The sequence below is a fragment of the Natrix helvetica genome, assembly GCF_964273705.1.
Source record: "Natrix helvetica genome assembly, chromosome: 1".
NCBI classification, from domain to species: Eukaryota; Metazoa; Chordata; class Lepidosauria; order Squamata; family Natricidae; genus Natrix; species Natrix helvetica.
The window spans coordinates 124,310,655-124,336,230 of NC_138548.1; the positions used below are offsets into that span (position 1 = coordinate 124,310,655).

Consider the following 25,576-nt stretch of genomic DNA (forward strand, 5'->3'; position numbering starts at 1 on the left):
GTAAATACGAGCTGGTTGCCACAGCATCTAAAATGCAATCATGTGACCACGGGAGTGGTGCAGCAGTTGAAACTGTGATAACTGGTTGTAAATAACTTTTAATGAGTCTGTCATAACTTCAAATGGTCCTTAAGCAACAGTGGTACGTTAAGGACTACCTGTATAAAGTCAACAGAGGTGAGGAATGTTACTGGTGAAATTGAGAGTCTAGGAAGTAAAATGTCAACAGTTTTAAGTGCCAGTAGCCCAAGTACCTCTAGAAAAATCACATCTATCCGTGATGTGGACGGTATCATTTCAATTCTTCTGCAATATCTGTGGTGAGCTAATTCTCCTCTACTTTCGTTTCCCAGACTGTACCATGGGCACATCCTTGACTTGTCTGCTGCATGAGTTGTAATCAGAAATGCTATTTAAAGAGAATGTGGTAGAATACTCCCTCAAGATTACCTGATTCCATATTCTGATTAGATTAAAAACAATTCCAATCATTCTAGGTTATTAGTACACATGCTGAAATTACCAGTTACCCATTTTCTGGAAAGGAAGTAGGAGAGAGGCAGAAGATGGTGCTTTTGGTATGAGCAAATTCTTGAGGAAATAGCCGTACACTGCTTAAAGTGAGATATATTGGGACAAAGTACAATCCTAAAGCAGGATATCCCTTGTAATTTAATCCTCAAGAATTTGGCAGTTTGAACATGCACTGAGTTGATACTAACAAAAGAAACTTGACAGTCCTTAATGAGTGGAGGGTAATAACCAACCAGAAAAAGAGTTCAACTACAGCCATTTTCCAGAATATCACAGAAGACGAAAGGAATCCAGGAATAGTATTTAGCACTATGCAATGTTTGGTAGTGAGAACAGGGGGTTGTCTGTGGGAATCTGATGAAGAGTTAGCAAACAGAATAACCAGCATTACCCTATCCAATAAAAGTAGCTAGTAACCCATGCTACTAATCTCCCTCTAAAGAGTCTTCCTGATCCTTTTTCTGCTTAAAACTGTATTGGTACTTATGAATGTTACAATGTGAGAACTTACCCAACTTCAAATTCTTGTCTACTTGCCTATCCCTGGCAAAAAGGATAGGAGACCTGTTAGTCTCTTATCATGTCTAGGAATTCTATTAAAGCAGCTTTGTGGTATGCATGTATGCATGTATGCATGGTATGTGTCTCCAAATCAATCTTGACTTCTGGGGATTGCTGAGCTAGTCTTTGCAGTTTTCTTTGTGTGGATATGTGTATATATGCAGAGGGAGGGAGAAGGAGCATTGCAAGAACTAATACAAGAACTAATACAAACTAAACAAAAAATACAAAACAAACTAGTGCAGAAAAGAAAAAAAGACTTCTTTCTTTATAACAGGTATAAATAATGTTAGTAACATCGCTTTCTCTTAAAATTCTACAACAAATGATCTCTCTTTCCCAGGTCTAAAACCCATAAACAAATATTTAAAGCCTTGTTGTTCTGTCCTGTTCAGCAGACGTCAATTAAGAATTACCAGATATAACAATATATCTATTTTAACCTTGATTAAATAAACCAACTTTGGTAGGAGAGAAGGAGAGGGAAGTGGAGAAGAGGAGAGAGAAGAGGGGAGAGGAGAAGAGGAAAAGAGGAGAAGGAAGTAGAGAGGAGAAAGGAGAGAGCTTAATATATAGAATGTTATGGTACAATTATGAAAATAATGCTTACAACTATGATGTACAACATTATGTATTTAAAAGAGAGTATAAATGTATGATTAAGAGAATATTGGTTATAATCAGGGTGTATAAAATTATGTAATCAATAAGGACTGGATATAGCCACTACACTGCTATTGCAACACTGGAAATGTGATGTATTATAAAGAAAAATGTACAATAAAAATTACATATAAAAAAAACAAATAAACCAACTTTATATTTCTTCCTTTTACTTTTAGCAATCCTGTTCTTTTTACATTTCTCTTAATTTTAACATAAAAAATGTGTTGAACCTTAAGCCCCTCTAAGTCTTGTAATATGATTTCTTCTCATCTTTTTCTTCACCCTTTCTTACAAAATATTTCACAACTTTAACAGATCTCATTTGAAGATCCAGTAAAACAAAGTTATCCAGGTCACTCTTTTAGTCTGGTAAAACATCAGCTGGTTTGTATATCCAGTGTAGCATCTTCTTCTTCTTACTCTTACTACTACTCCTGCTTATTTTTAGACCTACTTTAATCCTTGCATTTTTCTTGGCAACATTCAGAAATGATTTCCAGGACTAAGAGAGAGAGGGTCTCTCCCAACTGATTCTAACTACTATACCTAACTGGATCTCTGTTGACTTTTACTCCCTATTTATAATTATACTTTACTACCCAGCTGAAGTGTAAGCACTATCATTGAGATGAATATCCTTAATACACTTCCAAGCTTGCTGGGCTAACTCTAAGAACAAAAATATCCATGAAAGTACAGGGTATGCAAGCACAATAAAAAATAATAGCAGCAAACAAACAGAATAGTAAGCATTTCCAAATTCAAGGGCAACTACTATATAAGCTTTAGAACAAAGAGGACCCATTGGCTGAATGACATACTCAACAAGAAAATTCACTACTTTATATTTGATGTAGATTACAGCTTTCAGGTTAAAGAATTCCCAGTGGCAATTGTTTAAATTTAGGATATTTGAAACCTCAGTTAAGAGCTGTGTAATGAGAGGCATAGTTTTCCTGCTTCTTTTTAAGAGCAGCTGCTTCTTTTTAATTTTGAGTCAAGCCTAAACTCTAATGACTTTAAGGACAACATCACACAATTTTCTTGGCAAATACTACATGAGGAATTTGTAATAGTCTTCATCCAGGATGTTTGTCCAATTTTTTGGTCAGGTGTACACTTCTGATATTTCCTTCCTTCCAAATACCAACCATATGAACCCTGCTTAGGTAAAGGTTCCCCCGCGCATGCATTCTAATCGTTTCTGGCTCTAGGGGGCAGTGCTCATCTTCGTTTCTAAGCCGATGAGCCAGTGCTGTCCGAAGATGTCTCCGTGGTCATGTGGCTGGCATGACTAAACACCAAAGACGCATGGAACGCTGTTACCTTCCCACCAAAGTTGTCCCTATTTTTCTACTTGTATTTTTACAGTACATGCTTTCGAACTGCTAGGTTGGCAGAAGCTGGGACAAGTAATAGGAACTCACTCTGTTACACGGCATTAGGGATTCGATCCGCTGAACCTCCAACCTTCTGATCGACAAGCTCAGCATCTTAGCCACTGAGCCACTGCTTAGCCGTTCCTAAATATGCCTAGGTCAGTCAGTATTGCCACTTAGTAGAGCAGATGGGAAGTTAAAATATTTCAAATAAACAGTGTTTACTCCATAGAGTACCTTTGGACTCCACATAGTCCTCAGAGGCATTCTTAGAAAATCAAAACAATGGTGCGCTTCATTGTTTCAAAGTTGGTCCCACTGTCCAGAAAAGAGACTGTTGTATGAAGAACATCCTGGAATGACAGAGTGGGCTGGGAGAAACAACTTCAGCAATTTGCCTTCTGGAAACTGGGTTTATTGGGCTCAAGCAGAGAAATGCAGCCACCATTTTGTAAGAATGCTGCCTTACATGTCTTCTAAATTTCATGTATGCCCATGGACTCAACAGAGGTTGGAGCCTCTGAAATAATACTGCTATCCCATGATAAAAAGGGAAAGAATGAGCAACTCTGCCCTTCACTCCTAGAGCAGTTTGCTGACTGGAAAATTGGTTCGCATAACTTCAAGCTGCTATGATTGGGAAACACTATCCTCAGTGGTGTGACATGAAACTAGAGGAAACTTCCTTCTTTTCCCTGATGCTTTTGGAACTGTGGGGCATAAAGCTGTTTATACCCTTTTGGGAATGGGAAATGTATTTGCTGTTATTGTCTGCTTCCAAAATGCCTCAGATGAGGCCTGTTTTCAAACTAGTGACTTCCCCAAACTCTTCTCCTTTCTGCTGAGAGATTTCCCCCCTCCCTCTTTCTAATAGCACCAGCTCTTCACCCTCGTCTCTGATTTGTCTCTCCCTCTCCTCTTCTTGGCTGCCCATTTATCTCCCTCTGTCACCACCCATGGCAGATCTAATATAACTGCTAGGCAGGTATTGAGCAGTGAGATGAGCAGGTGTGAGAAAGGACCAGGCGCAACTGTCACTAGCTTGGCAGGAGAAGATGGATGGTGAGAAAAGGAGGACCACGTCCAAGAGCCTGAAGGCTAAACAGGAGGCGGGGAAGAAAGATCAGACAGCTGCCCCTGAACTAGCTCACTTTTCCTCTTCAGTGGGCTTGATCTGGAAGGCTATTATACATGTATATGTTATTAATGTTGTGTTATTAATCCATCCTGATTTTATATATGCCTGGGGCTTACCCCAAATCTACCCCAAGGTGCCTTGGCTAGGAAGGCCTCAGTGCGTGAGGTCTTGTTACTACAGTCCATATTGTCCATTCACTTGCCATCTCCCGTGCAATCCACTCCATGTCCTTGCCCAGGCAGCAATAGGGAGAGAGGAACAAGGTCCCATGTTGTCACCTGGATGTGTCAATCAACCTCAGAGTTTGGCTGGTGATTGTTTCTCTCAAAATTGCATCTGGCTTTAGAGTACCTTTGCATCCTTCTCCAGATGTGGAATATGAAAGCCAAGTACAGTTCATAAATCTAAGTAAAATATGTTCAGGCTAGGAAAGTCCTATTCCAGGGAACTGAGTTTTGAATTAAAATTTATGTATTTGAGGAGATAATGGAAGGTAAGAATAAAAATGTTTATGGATCCAGTAAAAGCATGATTCCAGAGAAATAGCAGTATTGCATTATTGAACTATTTAGCATTGTCATACGAGATATCAGCCAATATCATGGCTGGATTTTAAAATTGTACTAAGCCATGATGTGAATGGTTTTGGCTTAGCACTATTGTAGTTTACTCATCATACTAGGATTAAATAAAGCCATTTAACAAAATATAGAAGCTCAATCATTGCAAAGCCACCTTCCTAGGTCAATTGTGCATTAAAAGTTGTAGCCAAAAGAGCCAGCTTTGCACCACTTAAGATTGAGGCCTTGTCATCTCCTGAATTAAGTTTTTAATAATTTTTTTTAAATAAAAGATTTTTAAAAACTACAGAAACATAGAGGAAGAAACAGAAAAAAATAATAGGTTAGAAAAAGTGAATAACAAAAAGGAAGAAAAAAGAAAGATCTAAAGTGACTTCCAATCTTCTTTGCAGCAGTTATAAATGTAGCAAATACCATCTCTACCAGTGGTGGGATCAAGCAGTTCGTACCACCTTGGGAGAACCATTCGTTAACTTTCTGAGCAGTTTGGTGAACTGGTTGTTGGAAGAAGTCATTAGGGCAGAGAACTGGTTGTTAAATTATTTAAATCCCACCACTGATCTCTACTCTCCCACACTGTATATCACACTTCCTTTCTTCCCATTAAAAAATACTTTTTAATCAATAAATCCTGAAATCAGCGTTCAAATTTATTCATTTTCAGAAAAAAAAGTCTATAAAAGGTTTCCAGTCTTTTTTTTTATTATTAAAGTAGTTGTAGTTCTCTCTTAAATTCTCTTTTGAATTAATGAAGCTTTCAGGTCTGTGAATATGAATCAGACAGCATTCAAGCAGATACAATAATGTCTATGTGGCAGGTTTATGTATATCTTGTCCTGGCTTATCTCTCTCTATGATTCTAGTCATCTAAAAATCAAGGAAAAGACATTTAATTACAAAAAGTTGGTGTTTTCTGATGGATCTTTGTGAGTATTAGTTGTCCAGCATGTTGCTAAATACCCTAGGCAGCCAAAATTACTGTTACTCTGAATTCCCTAATCCACAGATTCTCCAGATAACTTTCCTGGGGAAAAAAAGAGTAGTATCCACCTGGCAGCTGGGACAATAGCATGCAAAGAAAGTTTGGTTGGGGAGAAGACAGTTACCTACACCTGTAATCATTTCCTATGCAGAAAAGAAAATGTGCAAAGGTGTTCCACCCCGTTATTAAACTGCCAGGGATGAGAAAAAAACTGCATTTGCGAAACCTTCCTCTTTGATACAACATGGAAAGGCACTTGGGAGCTGGCCAGGAGCCCCCTGCTCACTTGACACTAGAAACAGACTTGGGCTCTTCCATCATGGCTTCTGTTTCTCTTTCTATGAGAAATGCTAACAACAATTAGAGCTGTCATGGCCACCATACCTCAGAGGAAGCTTTTTGCCCTCTGGCTTTAGCAATATTATTTCAGCCCAGGAGGTGGTCCCAGGACTGCTGCCCCTGGTCACCTGCTCATTGGGCTCATTAATCGATGGGCGTTGGCTACATGGATGTGAGCACCAGATGATTCTAGCATGTGCTGCTTTCATCCAACCAAGCCTTTATCTGATTCACTCTCCTCCCTGCTTTGCTGCTCATTGGAGGGAACGGAAACTTCTCTTGATATGCGTCCACCACTGCCCCCCAGCCCTGCAGTGATGGAAAATAAAACCGCTCACACCATTCTGGAGATCCAGCTCAGTGCATTGCAGAGCAGGAGATGGCAAGACTGAGAAGGGAATGAACTGAATGAGCCAGAGTCTTCCCAACGCCTTCCAGCTACGTACAATGTCAGGTAATTGGACCCAGCAATGTACTTCATCCATATTTTGGATCTTAGCACTTTTTTCTTTGAGCATCTTGAATTCTTCTAGGGCACTAGGTTCCTCTAGTGCTAGGACAGATAGAGATGTAGTTATTGGACTAATGCTGCTTCCCCAAACCAGTGCTATTGAGAAGAGTTGGACTACAACTCCCATCACCCCAAATTTAAACATTGGGAAAGGCTGCCTTAAAGATAGCTTACTCTTGTGTTGCATCGCTGTGCAGAGAAGCAGCACGTTTGATGCTTGAGTTGGGCCTTTTGTGTGATGATTCCACATGTGCCTATTCAACAAAATCCTGGAGATAATAAGGTAGCATTTCTTTTATCTAGGTCAGTTGGGGATTCTAAAGAGTAGCAGCCTGGGTTATCTCAAGGAAATGTCCTGAGGGTGCAAGAACCTGACTCAGTCCCCGGGAGCATCAGGTGGCGGTGCTACACCTAGAAAACAATCAGGACATTAAGCTAAAGGGGTTGTGGTAGCAATGGGCGGAGCTCCTTGTGTACATCAGTATATGAGGGGCACACATGATTAAGCCACAATAATGAATTCATCTAATTACATGCTTGTGGGACTTTAAATGCCATCCATGGAATGAAATATGGCAAATGCCTAAGAAGGAAGTGGTGGGGTTGCCCTGACCACTTCCATTGGAATCCAGAAGTAATGAGAAGAATAGCATCATTGACTTCTAGCCAACAAGGCAGGTGAGATGGTTGGGTCTCTCGGCTAGGAAGCTTACTGTGCAGCTTCCAAACAGCCATACCCCTATTGGCAATTCTACCCAGTGATTCTTCCTGTGGCAGAACTTGTAGCACTGCAGGCATTGGGTGTAGCTGCTGGATGTTGCCTGGAGCATTTTTTTTCCTCCTGGTTTTTTATTATTTACAGCTTAAGAGCAGTGATGGATGGATTCAATTTTAACAGCCGTTTCAATTGGAGAGATGCTAAATGAAGTTGATAATTAAACTCCCTATATAATTGAGGAGCTTCGGTTTGTTCTGTTTTTCTTTAAAGAAAACCAAACTGCGTTGCAAACCACTCCCCTCCTTAGTTTCGCTATTGGATTTTGGCAATGAAATCCAGGAGGTTGCCAAACTGAGTTTGGGGACCATACATAGCCAATGAATCATGAATTGATCATCCTTATTTTAAGGAAATTTTCTGGGATGGATGGCCCTGATATCCTTAGATACAGGTAAAATGAAACAAGGTTCTTCTCTAAATATAGAAGAATAGTGAATAGACTTGAGCTTTGGTTAAATAACATAGTCACAATTTTTCAGGGTTTTGCACAAGTGTGTAGATTGTAGCTGGAGAGATTAAGTGCATCTCTCCAGAAACCTTTGGATGGCTGTATAGGAGCAACACAACTGAACTCTTTATTATAAGGTTACATTAACAGAATTTTGTGAGTCTGAAAGTACATTTCTCTCCTGTTGTCTTTATAGCTCAAGAAACTGGGGTGGTTCTCTTCTGAGATATTTACCATTCCCACATTCCTTCTATGGGCTAAACTGCCACTTTATCCTACTGTTTCCCTGGCTGAGGCTCTTCTCCCTGCTTTCAAAGGTCATTCCCACATGCCATTACAAAACATTTCTTGCATTTTTGAGAACCTGCTTTAAAATATATATCATTCACATGTAATTTTTCTGAGAGCGCTAGAAAGGGATGAAGAGAACAAGGCAAGGTGTACAAAAAGAAGAGAATTGCATAAAAGGAACAGAACATTAATCTCCTCAGTTTCCAGATTGAACTAGACCAAGCTCATACCCAGGTATTAACCATATACCTGTGGGAATTATACATGGCTGAACATAGATTGCTAATCAAATAGTCCACCTTGATTCAGGCTGACTCGGGGACCTGTTTTTTTTAAATTATAATCCATCTTTAGCCCTCCTATTTCTTGGTTGTCTCCTATCCAAACAATAAATATAACTTTTGTTTAGCTTTTCAAGATCAAGGCAAATTGGTTAGGCTGCCACCTAGATGGTAGTTTCAAACAGATTTAGGAAATGAATGTTTGTTTCTTTATCCCAATGAAACTGCAGTTCTAATTAGATCTGGACAGAAAGCAATCATTTTGAATATTTCATTTAAAGTTGGAGCCAAAAAGTAGATATTTTAAGGCATATTAAAGGACAAAATAAGTAGTGTGCATAAACAAACCTTTTAGTGAAAATATAAAGTATTATGTATATAAAAAGGACAAAGGGAAATGGAGTAATGAAACCACAAGATGGAGTAGTTACAACATGCGAAAATTATTGAAAAGTTTCCCAGGCTCTACCGAAAAAAGCAAGGCGAAAAGAAGCTGAATTAAAGCATCAATGTAAGTAAGGCACAGTAACAATTAACTGATTTTTTAAAAAATTGTGATAATAATTGGTTTGTTATTGGACAGAACAATTTTAACTCCTCGTTTCCTAACTGGAATTGTATGGGGCAACAGTCTTTCGCATCAGCTATAGGGAGTGTGCCCTGATGATCCAAATCATAGAAAACTCTTGGGTGGTTCCCATCAGCAATACAAATCTAAAGAAACAATAAAACCATGTTCAAGATCCAAAACTGATCCTTTTCTCTGACAGATTTCTCATTGGTCCTCTCAGGCATGCCAGCTTGGAGTTCACAAAGCTAATCCCACTAATACTTCCAGTGTAGGAAGTACTGGTACTGTAAGGGCTTCAGCTAAAAAGATCCACCAGGGTGAAAAGGCTCGCAAACGTATCATAGTTCTTGCTCTAACAATCACGAAGCACCAGGGGTTTGGCTTTAAACAGCAGTTTTTCTTGTTTGTCACTTTCTGGTCCCACTTCATTGCACCTTAACTGGGTTCGCCTAAACTTCCTCTAATTAAATACAATTCTAGACTTTCCAGACATTTGGCAGAAAGAAAAAGAGAAAGAATTATAATTACCTGGTCCACAGCTGGGATTCAAGCAACAAACTCCTGTAGGATCTAGTGAAAACTTTGAATCTGTGCTTCAAAGTCCAAAGTACAGACTTTGGAAATGTTCTGGTAGAAAAGTAATCCAAATGAAGTTGAAGGGAGAAAAAATAAATAAAGTTGTGGAACCTGAATCTCATCAAGAAGTGAATAAGATTACAATAATCTCTTTCTCAATTTCTCTCTCTGTGTATATAAATATATTCATAACACGGGGAAAAACATTTCACAACTGGAAAGAAAACTGAATTACTGCCAAATTCTTCATGACCCAAATATCCAACCTCAGAAAGCTAGCTTAGGAAAACAGTCATGAATAGCCTTATAACACAAAAGAGAAGACATTTTCACAGCAGGAAAATCATTCTTCTACAACGAAAAAGCCTAAAGAAGTTTTCCCTTAGGAACTTTGAAAAAGCAAAACAATGAAACTATTCAAAGTAATAATAAATAAAGAAGAAAGGAGGAGCCTCAGTACAGATCTGAAATTTAATCTCCCAATGCTTTAGTTTTTCTTGCCAATGCAACCTTTTATTTTTTTTCTTTTTCAATTAAAATTTAGTAATTTGGGTGGATAAATGGATGACTAAAAAGTTAAGGCCAGAAACAAACAAACAAACAAACAACCAGCTTCCCTTGTGAAAGAAAGGAATGGCAATAATGTATTCCGATGATCTACTGTCAACAGTGTAACAAATTATTAAACTTTTCTCATACTATCTCTGTCACATAATTTGCAAGATATTTTGCTAGCATAGCTGCTTTTTTCCTGACTTAAGGGGCCTTTTTCCTATTCTGGAGTTAGAGATCCATCCTTGTCACAGCAAAAATTACCAGCATAAAATCAATTTCTGCTAATCGATTTCCTGCATCTTATCTTCAAATCACTACAACCACATGATTTCCTTGCAAGGAAACACAGGGCAAAACTGATTTTACACACTATGCGGCTGGCCTTAGACAATGTCATGATAATGGGGAAAATCCTACTGCAATGAATTAAGCCCCGCTCACTCATGGACTAGAACCCAAATGAAAGCAATGTCATGGGGACACAGCCCAAAAAAGTGGCAGGAGCATTTTGGTGGCATAGCAACATGCAAACAGGGGAAGAACCTCTGAATCCAGGCAAAGAAAGAACATTGTCCTTGAAACATCTGGCATGTTTTGAGAATCAGATTTTGCTCCTGTTCCATCCTATGGCTCTGTTGCAATCCACCTGTCCCCTTATAAAAGCAACATCTCCTGTAGTGTTCAAGAGGTAGGAATAATGAAGAATTGGTCTAGAGGGATTATGTGTTATGTGTCCCTACACTCACTTCCCCTCTGTCAAAGCCTTTCTTGGCTGGTTTTACACAATATACTTTTCTAGTGTTGTAGGAAGTCAGCCATTGTCTTAGTTTGTTGCATGAACTAAGCCATCATGTTGAGCTGTAATATTGTTGACTTGTTCAGAAACAGTATGTTATATGATCACACCAATTGTGTTTTGTTAACTACAGTTTATTGTTCAATACGTTTTGTGACTCCTTGGCCAAGTGCTGTTAGCAGCTTCTAGAGAAGCCATTTCTAGTACTGTCAATCAAAGGATCCCATGCATTTATTCCATCTTCTCTTCATTGGGGGAAACACTCTATTTCAGCTTATCCTTTTGGAATGGGGCACATTAAAATGGTAGGAGATCCTATTCGCTCCTATTATACAGTGCCAGAGTATCTTTACAACTACATCAGGCTCAAATCTCAGCTAGCTCTTCCGAAGATGCTGGCACTGTCTTCTCCTGTTTTGCACAGAAAAGGTTATGAAAAGCATACAGGACATAACTCAGCTTTCAAACTTATTTTCAAATTCATAACTTATGTCTGAAAACATATTCTGATATTTTTAGGAAAGCTTATTTCTGAGAAGACACAATCATCTGCAATAAGGAGCCAAGATTTCCATATTAGGCAGATATTCATGTCCTGGCATTTCCACTTTCTGAAATTAACAACAGCGTATGAGTTTAGCAATTACCAATTTGAATATGTGATTGCCCTTCTAATGGAGATGGAATTCGGAAAAAAGCCAAAAGCCATCTGCTACAAATACATTTATATTTATTTTAACATTTTTCCTGTTTTTTCAATTAAAGGACCCACAGGTGCATTGGAACAGAATGTCTATGGAGATTCTCAGTCATCCAGGTCATGGTTGTCCCAAAGGTGCTTTTTTCAAGAAGCAACTGGACTTTCTGGTTTTTCTTTGAAGATGTTTTGCTTCTCATCCAAGAAGCTTCTTCAGCTCTGACTGGATGGCAGGGAAGATGGGAGAAGAATCCTTCCATTCCCCACCATCCAGTCAGAGTTGAAGAAGCTTCTTAGATGAGAAGCAAAACGTCTTCAAGAAAAACCAGAAACCAGTTGCCTCTTGAAAAAAGTACCTTTGGGACATTGGAACAGAAGTTTATTTTTATAAGAAAAAGCTTCAGGCTTTTTGATGACAAGTATTTTTTTTCAAAGCACACATTCAGCACTCAATGAGCTTGGGGGTGGGGGGTGGCTCATTGCTGAGATATACAGTATGTTTATGGCCGTGCGTCAGCATGGCTCAAGACTGAGTGTCATTGAGAGGCAGTTGCAAATCTTCCAAACTCACAAACCACACTCTAAGATGAAGTCAAATAGTTTACATCCCATCCATATAATTATTTCTGGTGTAACCACCTCTTATGTATAATATAAAGTTTGGTTGAGTTATTCTTTAACTTAAAAGGTGACCTGGTACTGTCCTTTAATTTCCAATTGCATTTTTGCAAACATGGGAGGGGGGATGAGTTAATAAGTTTGGGGAAAAAATTGTGTACATATAATTGGGGCATAGTATTAGTGAAGTCTATTTTGTCCATAAGGATAAATTCCCACACCATCCTTCAAAGTTAATCCACCACTGTATGAAAGAATTCTATCCTTAGAGCAGTGTTTCTCAATCTTGGCAACTTTTAAGTCCTGTGGACTTCAACTCCCAGAATTCCCCAGCCAGCTATGGGATTCTGGGAGTTGAAGTCCACAGGACTTAAAGTCGCCAAAGTTGAGAAACACTGCCTTAGAGGGATGCAATTATTCTTTCGATTGTCCCCATTAATCTGGGTCCGTACACAAATGCACCAGGATTTCCCAAAAGGGCTTTTTCAAAAGAAGCAATTGGACTTTTTTTTCCCTTGAAGACATTTTGCTTCTCATCCAGAGAGCTTCTTCGGTTTTTGAATGAGAAGTAAAATGTCTTCAAGGAAAAACAAAGTCCAGCTGCCTTTTGAAAAAAAGCAGTTTTGGGACAGCCAAAACCTGGATGACTGAGAATCTCCATAGACATCAGAAATTATTCCAAAGATGTAGATGTTTCAATGAAAGTCAACATTTATCCAGTGTAGACAATAACATGTTCAAAATCTGACATTGATCTTCTCCACGGGCAGGGATTTTTTAAACCTAAATCTTGATTCTGCCACTGAGGCTTATGGAAGTCTGGTCTCCATGGCATCTGGAGCTGAAACTGTGGTTTTCTTTCTCTTCTCTCTCAGCATTCATTGCAGCAAGTTTGAGTGTATTGACCTCTGAGGGCTGCCCCTTCTCTCCTAGCCCTTTGGCTGCATCTTGTCTGCTGGGCACAGCAGCAGACTTTGAGCAATATGGAACCAATGGAGCAGGGAAGCAAAGTGGCAGCACCCAGTTAGCCAGGAAAAACCAATGTGTGTCTGGTGTCACTGTGCAACTGGAAATGAGGAGCCTTTGGGAGGAGTTCAACAGCCTTGGCACCGAGATGATTGTCACCAAGGCAGGACGGTAAGTGCGATGCTCTTCGGATCACAGGTGCAGACACCATCAGCAGCATTTCTCAGTCACAGAATCTCTAAAATGTGTAGACTTCAGCTCCCCACAAACTAGATGTAGGGAAAGCACACCACTCAGCAAAGTTTCAGGAGGGAGGCTACAAAAACTGCAGCTATACTACATTTATAAGAACAAAGTAAAGGATCATTAAGAGGTTTAAGGAGATTACACCACGCACCTGAGCTTCCCAAATGATTGCAGCTGCTTAATGCTTCAAAAATGTGTGTAAAATATGGTTTACTGTGTAAGCTAATTCTCTTTCAACTGTTTTGCTAGAGCTTGCTGTGTGCCATGGGAGAAATTGCCTAGCTTGCCAATTTGAGAGAAGCCACTTGGTAAGTGGCTTGGGCCTTTAAGGCAAGACTTGTAATGGCTTTTCCTGTATATTGGGCACATGATATTTGCCCTTCCCTGACCCAGAGTATGCTATTTACTCAGCTCAGGAATATTTTCCCCACATTCTGTGATGGACTTCAAAGCACTGAAGGAGAAAGAAAGAAAAAAGAAAGAAAGAAAGAAAGAAAGAAAGAAAGAAAGGAAGGAAGGAAGGAAGGAAGGAACAAAGGAAGGAAGGAAGGAAGGAGAGAAAGAGAAAGAAGGAAGGAAAAAGAAAGAAAGAAAGAAAGAAAGAAAGAAAGAAAGAAAGAAAGACAGACAGACAGACAGACAGACAGACAGACAGACAGACAGACCTTACCTTAGGGCATTTTCCATACTTTCACCCCAAAGCTACTGGCCCAATGCAGCATACTCAGTTGTATCAATTATCCACAATAACCCATCTTTTTGTGGCCAGCAGATCCTGGTCAGCTAAAATCCTTGTAATCTGCTGGCATTTCCAAAGCCATGATAAGTCCTTTCCTATTGCAACAAGGAAGCTAAACAAATGATCTTGCAAAGTCCTTTTTCTCCGTGGCAGGAGGATGTTTCCCACCTTCCAGGTGAAGATATCAGGCATGGACCCATTGGCGGACTATGTGCTTCTAATGGATTTTGTCCCTTTGGATGACAAGAGATATCGGTATGGGATCGTAAGTTTGGATCTATTGATGTCAATGGGAACCTCAATGAATGATTGCAGCCAATGGGATCTCAGCCAATTGTCTAAAACCAAAGCTTTACTATCAACAGAATTCAGGGGTTCTGGGATTTTTTTTTCTTTTTTAAAACTAAGGTTGAGGAGGTTTGAGACTTTCCGTTCTCTTCCATTCCTCCCTCCAAACCCTTCAAATATCAGCTGTCTTCTATTACCACTTCTGTCGGCTTTCGGGAAACCACGGTTCGGTTTTGATTTTGAATCTTTCCCTTGAAAGCTGTTTTACTTTTGCAAAACCTGAGGTCCAGTTGAGTCAGCAGATGTGGCCCTCTTCTTGGGCCACTATGGCTCAGAAGAATGGACTTTTGCTGACATTGGGAACACACAAATATATAGTATGATGAATGGTGAGCTGTGCTGCCCTAAAAACTTTTTTTGGGGGGGTAACTTTAATGAAAGCCAACATTCTATACAAGAATTTAGTTTCAACTGTCAGACTTTAAAGATCAGGAATAGTAATACAGGTAGTCCTCAACTTACAACCACAATTGAGCCCAAAATTTATGTTGCTAAGTGAGAGATTTGTTAAGCAGGTTTTGCCGCATTTCTGACTTTTCTTGCCACATTTGTTAATTGAATCACTACAGTTGTTAAATTAATAACATGGTTGTTAAATGAATTTGGTTCCCACATTGACTTTGCTTGTCAGAAGATCACCAAAGGGGATCACATGATCATGGGACTTTGCAACCGTCATAAATGTGAATCAGTTGTCAAGCATCCGAATGTAAATTATGTGATCATGGAGATGCTGCAAAGCTCATAAGTATGAAAAATGGTCATAAGTCACTTTTTTCAGTAACTTTGAATGGTCACTGAGTGAACTGTTGAAAGTTGAGAACTATCTGTATTGCTTGTGAAGGAAATGGCTTCTTTGAACTTACAGGGTCTATACCAGGGGTGGGTTCCTGCCAGTTCTAACCTCTTCTATAGAAGAGGCTCCACAAATCTACAGTGTCGTTTAGAACTGGTTCCAGCTCCCTCCCCCCGCCCGTCCGCACATCATCAAGATGAAGAGCAAGAGGAGGAATTCTGGGAGTTGAAGTCCACAAGTCTTAAAGCTGCCAAGTTTGAACACCCCAGTTTTTTTTTCTAAAGGGTTAGGGGTGCAAGAGTCTTGTAACTTGACAGCTTTAAGACTTTCACACTTCAATGCCAGAGTTTCTGAGCCAACATTTTGGTTGCTAAGCAAGAGCGTTGTTAAGTGAGTTTCACCACATTTTACAAGTTGGCCACGCCCACCCAGTCACATAACTGCCAAGTTACTCCCACTCGGTCACATGGCTGGCAAGCCACTCCCACCCGGTCACATGGATGGCAAGCCACTCCCACAAAGCAGGCCACACCTACAGAAGAGGTTCTAAAAAAATTTTAAACCCATCACTGGTCTATACCCCAGTCAAACCATAGTCTCTCTCCAGGGTCATTCCCCTGGAATTATTACCAAGAGCAAAAGGCTATATAGAAATACTTCCAGGCAACTAACGTGTACCTTCTGTTCCAATTTAACATTATCCATGAAGGGGAAAAAACACACATTCTTTATTAGGTCTCTTTAGAAGAGAAGAGCGTTGCTGAATAATGATATAAACTCTAAGGCATAATAACGCCACACTTTGATTCTCAAGATAAAAGCCACATAAATAATATGCAATTAAGTTGTATTAGGTTTCTATATTAGCATGCCTCAGGCAGTCAGCAGGTACCGGTCTGTGATGCAAATCCTGCTGGGCAACAGTTGTCAACACCAATAAAGATCTGGAAGCCAAAGAGTTGGATTCATTATTATTGTTGATTTGTCTAGCATGTCTTCAGGGATGAAAATCACATCGCCTTGACTCCCCCCTCCTTTTCTTGTCATTCTGGCTTTTGGTCAACAATGGAAGTGAATTAGTCATAGTCAAGTCAATGTCTGCTCCTTGAATGAAGCTGTTCATTAGAGATGCACAGATTTTAAGACGGCTGCTATTTCATTTACCCTTATAAAAGGTCTTGATTTAGATTTTGGACTCTGCATGAATCAATCTATCTTAGTCATGATATTGTCAAATTTGTCTGAGCATCAATACAAATAAGTGTGTGTATGTGTGTCTTTATGTATTAAACAATGTATGTTCCATCCTTTGGCCTTCTTCAAGCCTAATGGATAGGGCCAGAATTCTCATCTGTGAGATGTCCCGTTGTTGGGATGGATAACTTTTTCGGTTCCGCCACAGGGAAGAAGATTCCTATAGCTAGTACTTCACAATTCCATATATAGTAGAACTGGCCTGATCTAGCCTATTTTTTCCCTTGGGATTTCCTAGCAAGCCAAACATCATGGATGGATCCAGTACAAGCCAGGATGTAACAAAACCTAGCCCAACAGGATACCTCTTTCCTACAGGTATGCGTTTCACAGTTCTGCTTGGCTGGTAGCTGGCAAGGCGGATCCTGCTACACCCGGCCGGGTTCACTTCCATCCTGACTCCCCTGCCAAGGGAGGCCAGTGGATGAGGCAAATTGTCTCTTTTGACAAGCTCAAGCTCACCAACAACTTGATGGATGACAACGGCCATGTGAGTTGCTCTGGACTGTTGCATGATTAATGACTATTTAGCTTCCTGACTAGATTGCACTTGACTTAAGCGACTGTTTAATGTTTTTCCCCTGTTTTATTTTAGGAAAGGCAACTTATTCCTTAAATGCAAACATTATAATACTCAGATTTTTAAAAAAATCCTAAATATAACACTGGCAGTACTCTATTAGCAAAAAAAGTAAATAAATGACATACATTTTTCCAAAATTCTTCTCAAACAAGATTTTACACAAAAAAAAAAGGACTGTGGTAGTAGTGGAGAAAAAACAGAAATACTGTTGGAGTAAAAGAAGAAACTTCTTTTTCATGTATAACAATATCTCATATTCGGGCTGGCTCAAAAGAAATCTGAATAAGCAGTTATGGCTAGATTGGCAACTTGACCCTGACCCAAGACCCAACCTAATAGCTATCGACCAGATTTATCCAACTTCTACCCTCCAGATATGCAGTATTCCTGTTTCCACCATTGCCATTTCAACCACCCACGGTCAGTGGGATAGGACAGCATATACACTATATAATTTCCCTTCCAAATATGACATATTGGACAAAACTAAACAGAATTGGGTGTAATACTGGAGGAAGTGCCTCTGCCCTCTATTAGTGAGGATGGAAAGATTCCCCTTGCCATCGTGGTGCTGATATGCAAATTATAAAACATATTTTGCAAAATTACCTGCAATGTGTGTTCTCTGATTCCCTAGAAGATCTGCACCTAGCAACGCCTAGATAGCTGAACTGGACATCCAGTTATGAGACTACTGCCCTTCCCCCATAGCGGTTTTGTATATAATTATGTGGATTGCCTGTATACATTTATTTCTCTTTTGTCATGTTTTCATCATATGAATAATAATAATAATAATAATAATAATAATAATAATAATAATAATAATAATAATAATAATAATAATAATAGCAGCATATTCATTTTTGGAAACCAATACATCTGGCCATTGCCAGATTGGGAAACTGATGTAGCTTTTTTTCATGCAGACTTTAGTCATGAAAGTGAAGAGAACCTGAGTGAAATATTTCTTCAGTATTTAATAAATAAAAACCACTTTTTGTGAAATGTAGCCCCTTGGTTGACAGTACATAATATTTCTGGCTAGGGATTTCCCCAGGGGTGAAATCCAGCAGGTTCTGACAGATTCTGGAGAACTGGTAGCGGAAATTTTGAGTAGTTTGGAGAACCGGCAAATACCACCTCTGCCTAGCCCCAGAGTGGAGTGGGAATGGAGATTTTGCAGTATCCTTCCTCTGCCACGCCCACCAAGCCACCCCACGCCCACCAAGCCACGCCCACCGAACCAATAGTTTAAAAAAATGAATTTCACCACTGGTTTCCCCCCATTATATTTCAAATTAGAAGAGATCTACTGACCTCTGGGAAAGTGAAAGAAAGTTGCCTGCTGCCACATACATCGTTGGAAGGCCCTCACCTGAATTTAAATTGTTTGTACCCTCACCTGAAAGCTTTATTTTCTTAATCAAACAGATCATTCTGAACTCCATGCACAGATACCAGCCCCGTTTCCATGTGGTGGTGGTGGACCCGCGTCCAGACAGCGAGCGCTATGCCCAGGAGAATTTCAAATCTTTCCTCTTTACAGAGACGCAATTTATGGCAGTGACCGCCTATCAGAACCATCGAGTAAGAACAGAGTATATTGTGGTTTCTCCTCCAACAGAACTGATTTATGGAAGAGGGTTGATGTGCGACAGAATACTACTGAGTTCTTGTAGATAAATCAGGATGGGCCCCCTCTGTTGGGTAAATACAAGTAGTCCTCAACTTACGACCACGATTGAACCCAAAATGTATGCTGCTAAGTGAGAAATGTGTTGTTTCCCCCCGCTTTATGACTTTTCTTGCCACTTTAGTTAAGTGAATCATTCCAGTCGTTACATTAGTAACGCAGTTGTTAAGTGAATCTGGTTTCCCCACTGACTTTGCTTGTCAGAAGGTTGCAAAAGGCGATCGCATGACCCTGGGACACTGCAACGGTCATAGATATGAGTCAGTTGTCAAGCATCCAAATGTAAATTATGTGATCGTGTGGATGCTGCAATGGTCATTAAGTATGAAAAATGGTCATAAGTCACTTTTTTCAAGTGCCTTTGTAATTTTGAAAGATCACTAAGCAAACTGTTGTAAATCAAGGACTACCTGTATGCATAACACATTGCTCATGATGCTAAACTGACAACCTAATTACGAATCCTAAACCAACAATTTAAGAAGGCACCTGAGGGGATACAATCAATATGGATGAAAGGGATTAGCACCCAGCCTCAGTATACCACATGGTTCATTGGATAACTTGAAACTTTTCTCTCTCAACCTCTTTTTTGCTAGGCCACAATGGGATAGATAACCTTTTATAGATTGGTGTTGTGGCCCAGCAGGATCTGGTTGAGCTGCTGATGGATTCGGATAGCAAGGAACCATATGAGTCTGCCCTGGATGATGTGGAGCACCCTGTTCAAGGTTCAGACTCAGAGCAAGGACCAGAGAGGCTGGTTAGCCACCAGGAGGTGCCTGAGGCATGGAGCAGTGGGGAGGATCAAAGGCAGTTTGTCTCTGATGCTAGATTGAGAAGGGATGAGAAACGGAAGCAGCAACTCCGTAGGCAGACTCACAGAAGATGATTAAGCACAGGTGGTTATGGATTGGCTCCTCCCAAGAGAGATTATAGGTGAGGCGTTGGGAGGGGACATTTGCAGGAAACAACCGTTCGAATTAGTAGTTAAGAAAATCTATGTATTCTTGCCGTGTCTGCTCGTTCGGACTATCTGCGTGGCTTCATTTGAATTATCTGGGTTGTTTTATTGAACGCGAGTTGTCTGGTCCCTCAGCCAAAGGATTTGTTATCTCAGTAATTAAACAGTGGCAAACAGCCAAACCTGTGTTCTGGTTTATTCACAGGTGTGGAGAGGGGGGTCAGAACAGATTGGTATATCAATGAAGCCACTAGGAGTCAAACTCAACTTGAAGGAGACTTTGCCTTTTTAAAATGCTATCCTACTGTCCTCAGAAAAAGGGTAGGCAGGATTATAAATCAAATGTTTATTGTCTCCCTTGGCCTTCTCCTAAACAGTTTTGTGAGGTATGTGAAGGAATTTAGATCAGTATGCTATCTGATTGAAATTCCCTTCTCTGGGACTAGGGAAAGCTATCTGAACAAAGATGAGGCTGCCAGGGAAGGTAGTAAATCACTGATAAAGCTCTCCCTGTCTTGACAGATCACCCAGCTGAAAATTGCTAGTAACCCTTTTGCTAAAGGTTTCCGGGAGTGTGAGCCAGATGACTGGTAAGTCTCTTCCTAGATTACTATTCTACTAAACCAGAGATAGACAACTGAATGAATGGAGCCATTTATTCAGTGGATTGAAGACCTTGTTGCATTTGCACTTGCCTATAAAGCTAGATTTTGTTTAGGCAAGTATAATAAAATGTGGGACTCATTTACAGAGAATACAGTAGGTTAATAAAAGAATAGTCATATAAATATATTAAAAATACACATATTGCTGGTGTGGAGATGCTCTGCAGCTGTTATTTGGGTTCTTTCTGAATACAGGACTGTGATGGGCCTGAATCCAAGAATAAACCAGGTGACAGGTCAGGAGAGTGGGAGAGAGATGTGGGATGAGGAAGGGAGCACAATTAATTGAGAGAGCCCCCTTTTAAATTAAGTCCATCTGACTTCCACTCCATTCATCAACTGGATCACTAGTCTTCCCAAACACTGGTGGCTGGTAGGATTGTTTTATGGCTTTGCTGTCATTCAGGCTAGAAAAGGAAGCTTGGAGAAGTCTCTGTCTAATTTAACCCCAGCTAAAGTACCCCAAATTGAGAAGTGTTACAAGAGAATGGCAGTTCTGGCAGTAAATGCAGTTAGAAGCACACAGAAGTATTCCATAGATGTCAATATGATGCCAAAATAGGTAAAATGGTACCTCTACCCCCCATTAAAAAAATCCAGTCTGGCAGAATCCTTTTCTGGGTAAGAGAAAATATTTAATGTTCTAATTTGGAGCATCTCTTTTCCAGTTTAAATCAGTTGGTTTCTTTTTTTAATAACCCAGCAAAATGACAATGAAGTTACAGTTAAGGAGGGATTACGCTCACAGTATTCTCAACTAGGCAACTTGTTAAATGCCAGGCCCTGACTATATCAATGCCTTATCAATACCTTTAAAAAGATTTACAATGCCTAATTCATGATCTTGGTAACGATGTGATCAAGGGTCTAGAACAGCCAAGGGCAAATTAAGCCTGCCTCCACAGTTGCAAAGGCATCAAAGGCTGAATTAGGAGACATACCCTCTCAAAAACAAAGCCCGAGACCCAAGTCATGCTAGTTCTGTTACAATTCACTTTAATTCATGAGGCTTTTTCCTCATCCATGTCTAAAACTGCTACAGCCGTTGCCTGATGCTCTTCTGGTTTCTAGCAGCTGGTCTTCGCAGGCACTGGAACGCCAGAAAACAGCCAAAAATGGCATGAAAAACAGCCTGAAAAACAGCCCAAAATACAGGCCATTTTCCAGACCGTTTTCAGGCCAGGTTTTTTGGGTGAAAACAGCCCCAAAATGGCCTGCAAAATGGCCCAAAACAGGCATGCGCATGATGGCCAGCTGGTCTTTGGGTTTCCGCCATCCGGCACACACACATACATGCACACGTGTTCCAGTTTAGGCACTCGGTGCCAAAAAGAGTCGCCATCACTGTGCTATAGAATCATTCCACCAATGTTTTGGGGATGAGTGATTGTATCAGCTACATCTGCATCATGCTGATAACCCAACAAAAGGGAAGAATTAATACGCCAGGGGTGGCTAAGGACATAGATAGAACTGGATCAAGTTGTACTCTTAAAAAATGTCCTGTAGAGGTGCTCAAGGGAAATTTCATATGTATACCTTAACTGATTATGTTGTCTATGTATAGGCCAGGATCCTCGGGGCAACTACTGGGCTGTTTATCACGGAATGGGAATGCCACTTCCTTAGGCCAACTTCAAGAGATTCCAGAGAAAGGTAAGATGAAAAAATAATTTTGTCAGTTTAGAATGGAGACAACTACAGGAAAGCAGTCTTAAATCCAAGTACATAATAGGAAAACCAATAACCCCATAAACATTGACATTTTATGGTTTATGGGAGGGGTGTCCAAACTTGGGAACTTTAAGACTTGTGGACTTCAACTCCCAGAATTCCCCAGCCAGCCAGCCATGCTGGCTAGGGAATTCTGGGAGTTGAAGTCCACAAGTCTTAAAGTTCCCAAGTTTGGACACCCCTGGTTTATGGGCTTAGGGTAATGAAGCTATACAACTGTTTGACAAAGTTTTGTGGGTAAATGTTGCCTTCTTCTATACTGCCCTCATTGTAGGCAGAAATTAGGGGTTTTTTTTGTTCATTCCATTTAGCCTGCCTCCAGGTCAGCCATAATCATGCTGTATGTAATCCACATTTTTGCTGAAGCACAAGTTTATCATTGAGTAAAGAACTCAGAGGAAAAATTGAACTTTGCTCTTTAAAGATCTGCATCAGAATGGTATAAAAAATGTTTAAATTCCTAGGCACTATCTGGAAAGCTACCGAAATTTGAAGATTATAGCTTCTGCAATCAGTAAATAGTTATCTTGATATCTTCTCATTCAGCAAGAGAAGGATCAACATCAACCAAGACCCGCATATATGAGGGTTTTTTTCTTGAGGCAGTTGTATTCCTGACTTTAATCACTGTGCCAATCTGTTTCTCCAAGTTTAATAAGTTGAACTGTTAGCAACAGAATGCATTGAACCAAACAATGAACTGGTATTTAAATCGCTAGTTTCAACAACCTGAAAATAATAAATCACCCTATTATCTCCCAAGATCCTAGGTCAGTGATGGCTAACCTTTTTGTTGTGTGCCAAAGGTGTGCACGTGCACACACCCATAATGCAATGCACGCCTCACCCCCCTCACCACAACCCTCTGTGCATGCACACATGATCCCCCCATGCACCCCACCCCACTTATTTTTGGCTTCCAGGTTGGTGCAGACTTTCCAGGCCCAAAACAGGATGTGGGGGCGTTGCGTGAGAGCCCAAAATGCAATCTGAGTGCCCCCTGCACATCTCCCTACATCTCCCCGCCCCCACATATCCCCCCACATGCCCCACCCCCACGCATGTGCAGTAGACCTGAAGACCAGCTGGCTGGTGGGAAGTATGCACATGCACTGTGGAGCTGGGCTGGGGTGATGGCTGGTGTGCCTGCAGAGGGCGCCATCACGGTCCTAGGTCTTAGTGAAATCAGAGATACTCCCTGTACGTGGATCCCTCAGGGGAGGTTTTGCCTTCCCCACTTCGATGAAAAACAGCCAAGGTGTATTTCCAGAGCATCACACTGCATAGAAACGGATTAGGGTTTCTGGTAATAGCGTCTATTCTCTACAGTTACCTCTCTCTTTCTAGGGTTTTCCAGCAATCACCACCTCTCTCCTGCCCTCCTCAGAGAAGCCTCCCAATTCCAGCATCAACCTCTGGTGACCTCAGCCAGCCTCCCAGATGTATGCATCGCACGACGACCCTTGAATGAAGCCTCCGGGGCCCTGCCCTACAAGCACCTCTCCTATCACAGCTTCTATGTGGGAGCTCGATCTGGGGCAGCACCTTATGCCCTACCTAGCAACCGGGCAACCAGCTTCCACACTCTCAACATTTACACAGCTGGTGGCTATGAGCAGTGAGACAGCAGGAGGGGCCATTCCCCATCCCCTGGCCCAGTTCAGATTAAACTTCCCCAAAGAGCCTCTTTCCTCTCCTGGTGTGTGTTTTTTATGATACTGCCTGTATCATTTGCCCATTAAACAACTTAAACAACTCAAGACTGAGTGGCTGTGGTTTCCGTCATCCCGATTTGTGCATCTTGTTCCATCTTTGATGATAGGGGGAGAAATTTTAGCCCCCTCAGAGAAGGCTTGCAATCTGGGAGTCCTCCTGGATACGCGGCTTAGTTTAGAAGAACATCTGACAGCCGTGACCAGGGGGGCCTTTTACCAGGTTTGCCTGGTACGTCAGTTGCGCCCCTTCCTGGATCGGGATGCTCTGTGCACAGTCACTCATGCCCTCATCCTTTCTCGCCTGGACTACTGTAACGCTCTCTACATGGGGCTGCCCTTAAAGAGCACCCGGAGGCTTCAGCTGGTCCAGAATGCGGCCACGCGGGTTATCATGGGGGTACCTAGGTGCTCCCATGTTACACCCCTTTTAGGCGGCCTGCATTGGTTACCGGTTGTCTTCCGGGTGCGATTCAAGGTACTAATTATGACCTTTAAAGCGCTCCATGGCTTAGGCCCAGGGTACCTGCGAGACCACCTACTGCCACCAATAGCCTCCCACCGTCCAGTACGATCCCACAGAGTTGGCCTCCTCAGGGTGCCGTCGGCCAGACAGTGTCGGCTGGTGACCCCCAGGGGGAGAGCCTTCTCTGTGGGAGCGCCTTCCCTCTGGAATGAGCTGCCCCCAGAGCTTCGCATAATCCCTGACCGGAGGTCCTTCTGACGCGCCCTAAAAAGTTGGCTTTTCCAGCAAGCCGGCCTGGCCTGTTAATTTTATTTAATTTTTAAAATGTGAGTGTTATATAAATTGGGTTTGTTTTTTGGACTGTTTCTAATTTCCTTTTAACTTTTGTACTATGTGTTTTTTAATGCTGTATGCCGCCCTGAGTCCTTTGGGAGAAGGGCGGCATATAAATCCAATAAATCCAATCCAATCTAATCTAATCCAACTTCCTCTTCACTGAAGGCATTTTGGGGGTGGTAATTTTTATGCCCAACTGATACTTATATCTTATCCTCTGCTCTAGATACCAGAGTTCCCCACCACATCAATTACATATTAAACAATTATATTATAGATAGATAGGATGTAGTCCAATACAAAACCAACCTCTTTTAAATGGTGTAAAGGAACTCAAAACAAGAACAGAAAGTGGATCTCACTGAGATCCTGGCTACCTGCTCATAACTGATTCTGCTCCTTGCCTCTCTGAAACAGCCCACGATTCTTTAACAACAGTTAATGATTCCAACAATGGTGAAATTAATTTTTTTTTTTACTACTGGTTCTGTGGGCGTGGCTTGGTGGGCGTGGCAGGGGAAGAACACTGCAAAATCCCCATTCCCTCCCCACTCTGGGGCCAGCCAGAGGTGGTATTTGCCGGTTCTCCAAACTACTCAAAATTTACACTACCGGTTCTCCAGAACCTGTGAGAACCTGCTGAATTTCACCCGATTCCAACCCCATCTCCAAACACAACAACCCTGACTGAAACACACCCGTCCCATGTTCAAACCTGCAAAGCAGAAATCCCAAGTAAATCTTGCAGCTACAAAATGCTCTCCAGGCA

At 41.0% G+C, this 25,576-nt stretch overlaps 2 protein-coding genes across 5 annotated transcripts in view; one reads left to right on the plus strand and one right to left on the minus strand.

Moving 5' to 3' along the window:
• ACY3 (aminoacylase 3) overlaps positions 1 to 10,044 on the minus strand; it is a 322,364-nt gene extending 312,320 nt beyond the window's left edge. For 2 of the 3 annotated variants that reach the window (XR_014175309.1, XM_081952118.1), the window contains exon 1: positions 9,589 to 10,043. The gene's annotated coding sequence lies outside the window, so the exon portion shown is untranslated. Of the gene's footprint in view, positions 1 to 9,588 lie in introns of all 3 variants that reach the window. The other variant, XM_081952119.1, reaches the window with a different exon arrangement.
• Positions 6,526 to 23,971, plus strand: TBX10 (T-box transcription factor 10). Of its 2 annotated transcripts, none has more exons than XM_081952052.1 (8): positions 6,526 to 6,634; positions 13,178 to 13,439; positions 14,407 to 14,508; positions 16,970 to 17,141; positions 18,669 to 18,824; positions 20,417 to 20,484; positions 22,127 to 22,215; positions 23,641 to 23,971. In XM_081952052.1, the coding sequence occupies exons 1-8, from the start codon at positions 6,589 to 6,591 to the stop codon at positions 23,913 to 23,915; spliced, it is 1,170 nt and encodes a 389-aa protein (XP_081808178.1). In that variant the 5' UTR covers positions 6,526 to 6,588; the 3' UTR covers positions 23,916 to 23,971. The 2 variants fall into 2 exon arrangements, with proteins under 2 accessions (XP_081808178.1, XP_081808179.1); XM_081952053.1 differs by lacking the exon at positions 6,526 to 6,634 and adding an exon at positions 7,741 to 7,860.
• Positions 23,972 to 25,576: the final 1,605 nt, after the last annotated feature.

Bases quoted from the DNA above. Each gene is read 5' to 3' on its own strand.
- TBX10 (XM_081952052.1), top strand. From the start codon at position 6,589: ATGAGCCAGAGTCTTCCCAACGCCTTCCAGCTACGTACAATGTCAG. The intron at 14,509-16,969 runs GTATGGGATCGT...TCTTTCCTACAG, and splicing joins TTGGATGACAAGAGATATCG to GTATGCGTTTCACAGTTCTG. The intron at 22,216-23,640 runs GTAAGATGAAAA...CTCTCTTTCTAG, and splicing joins TCAAGAGATTCCAGAGAAAG to GGTTTTCCAGCAATCACCAC.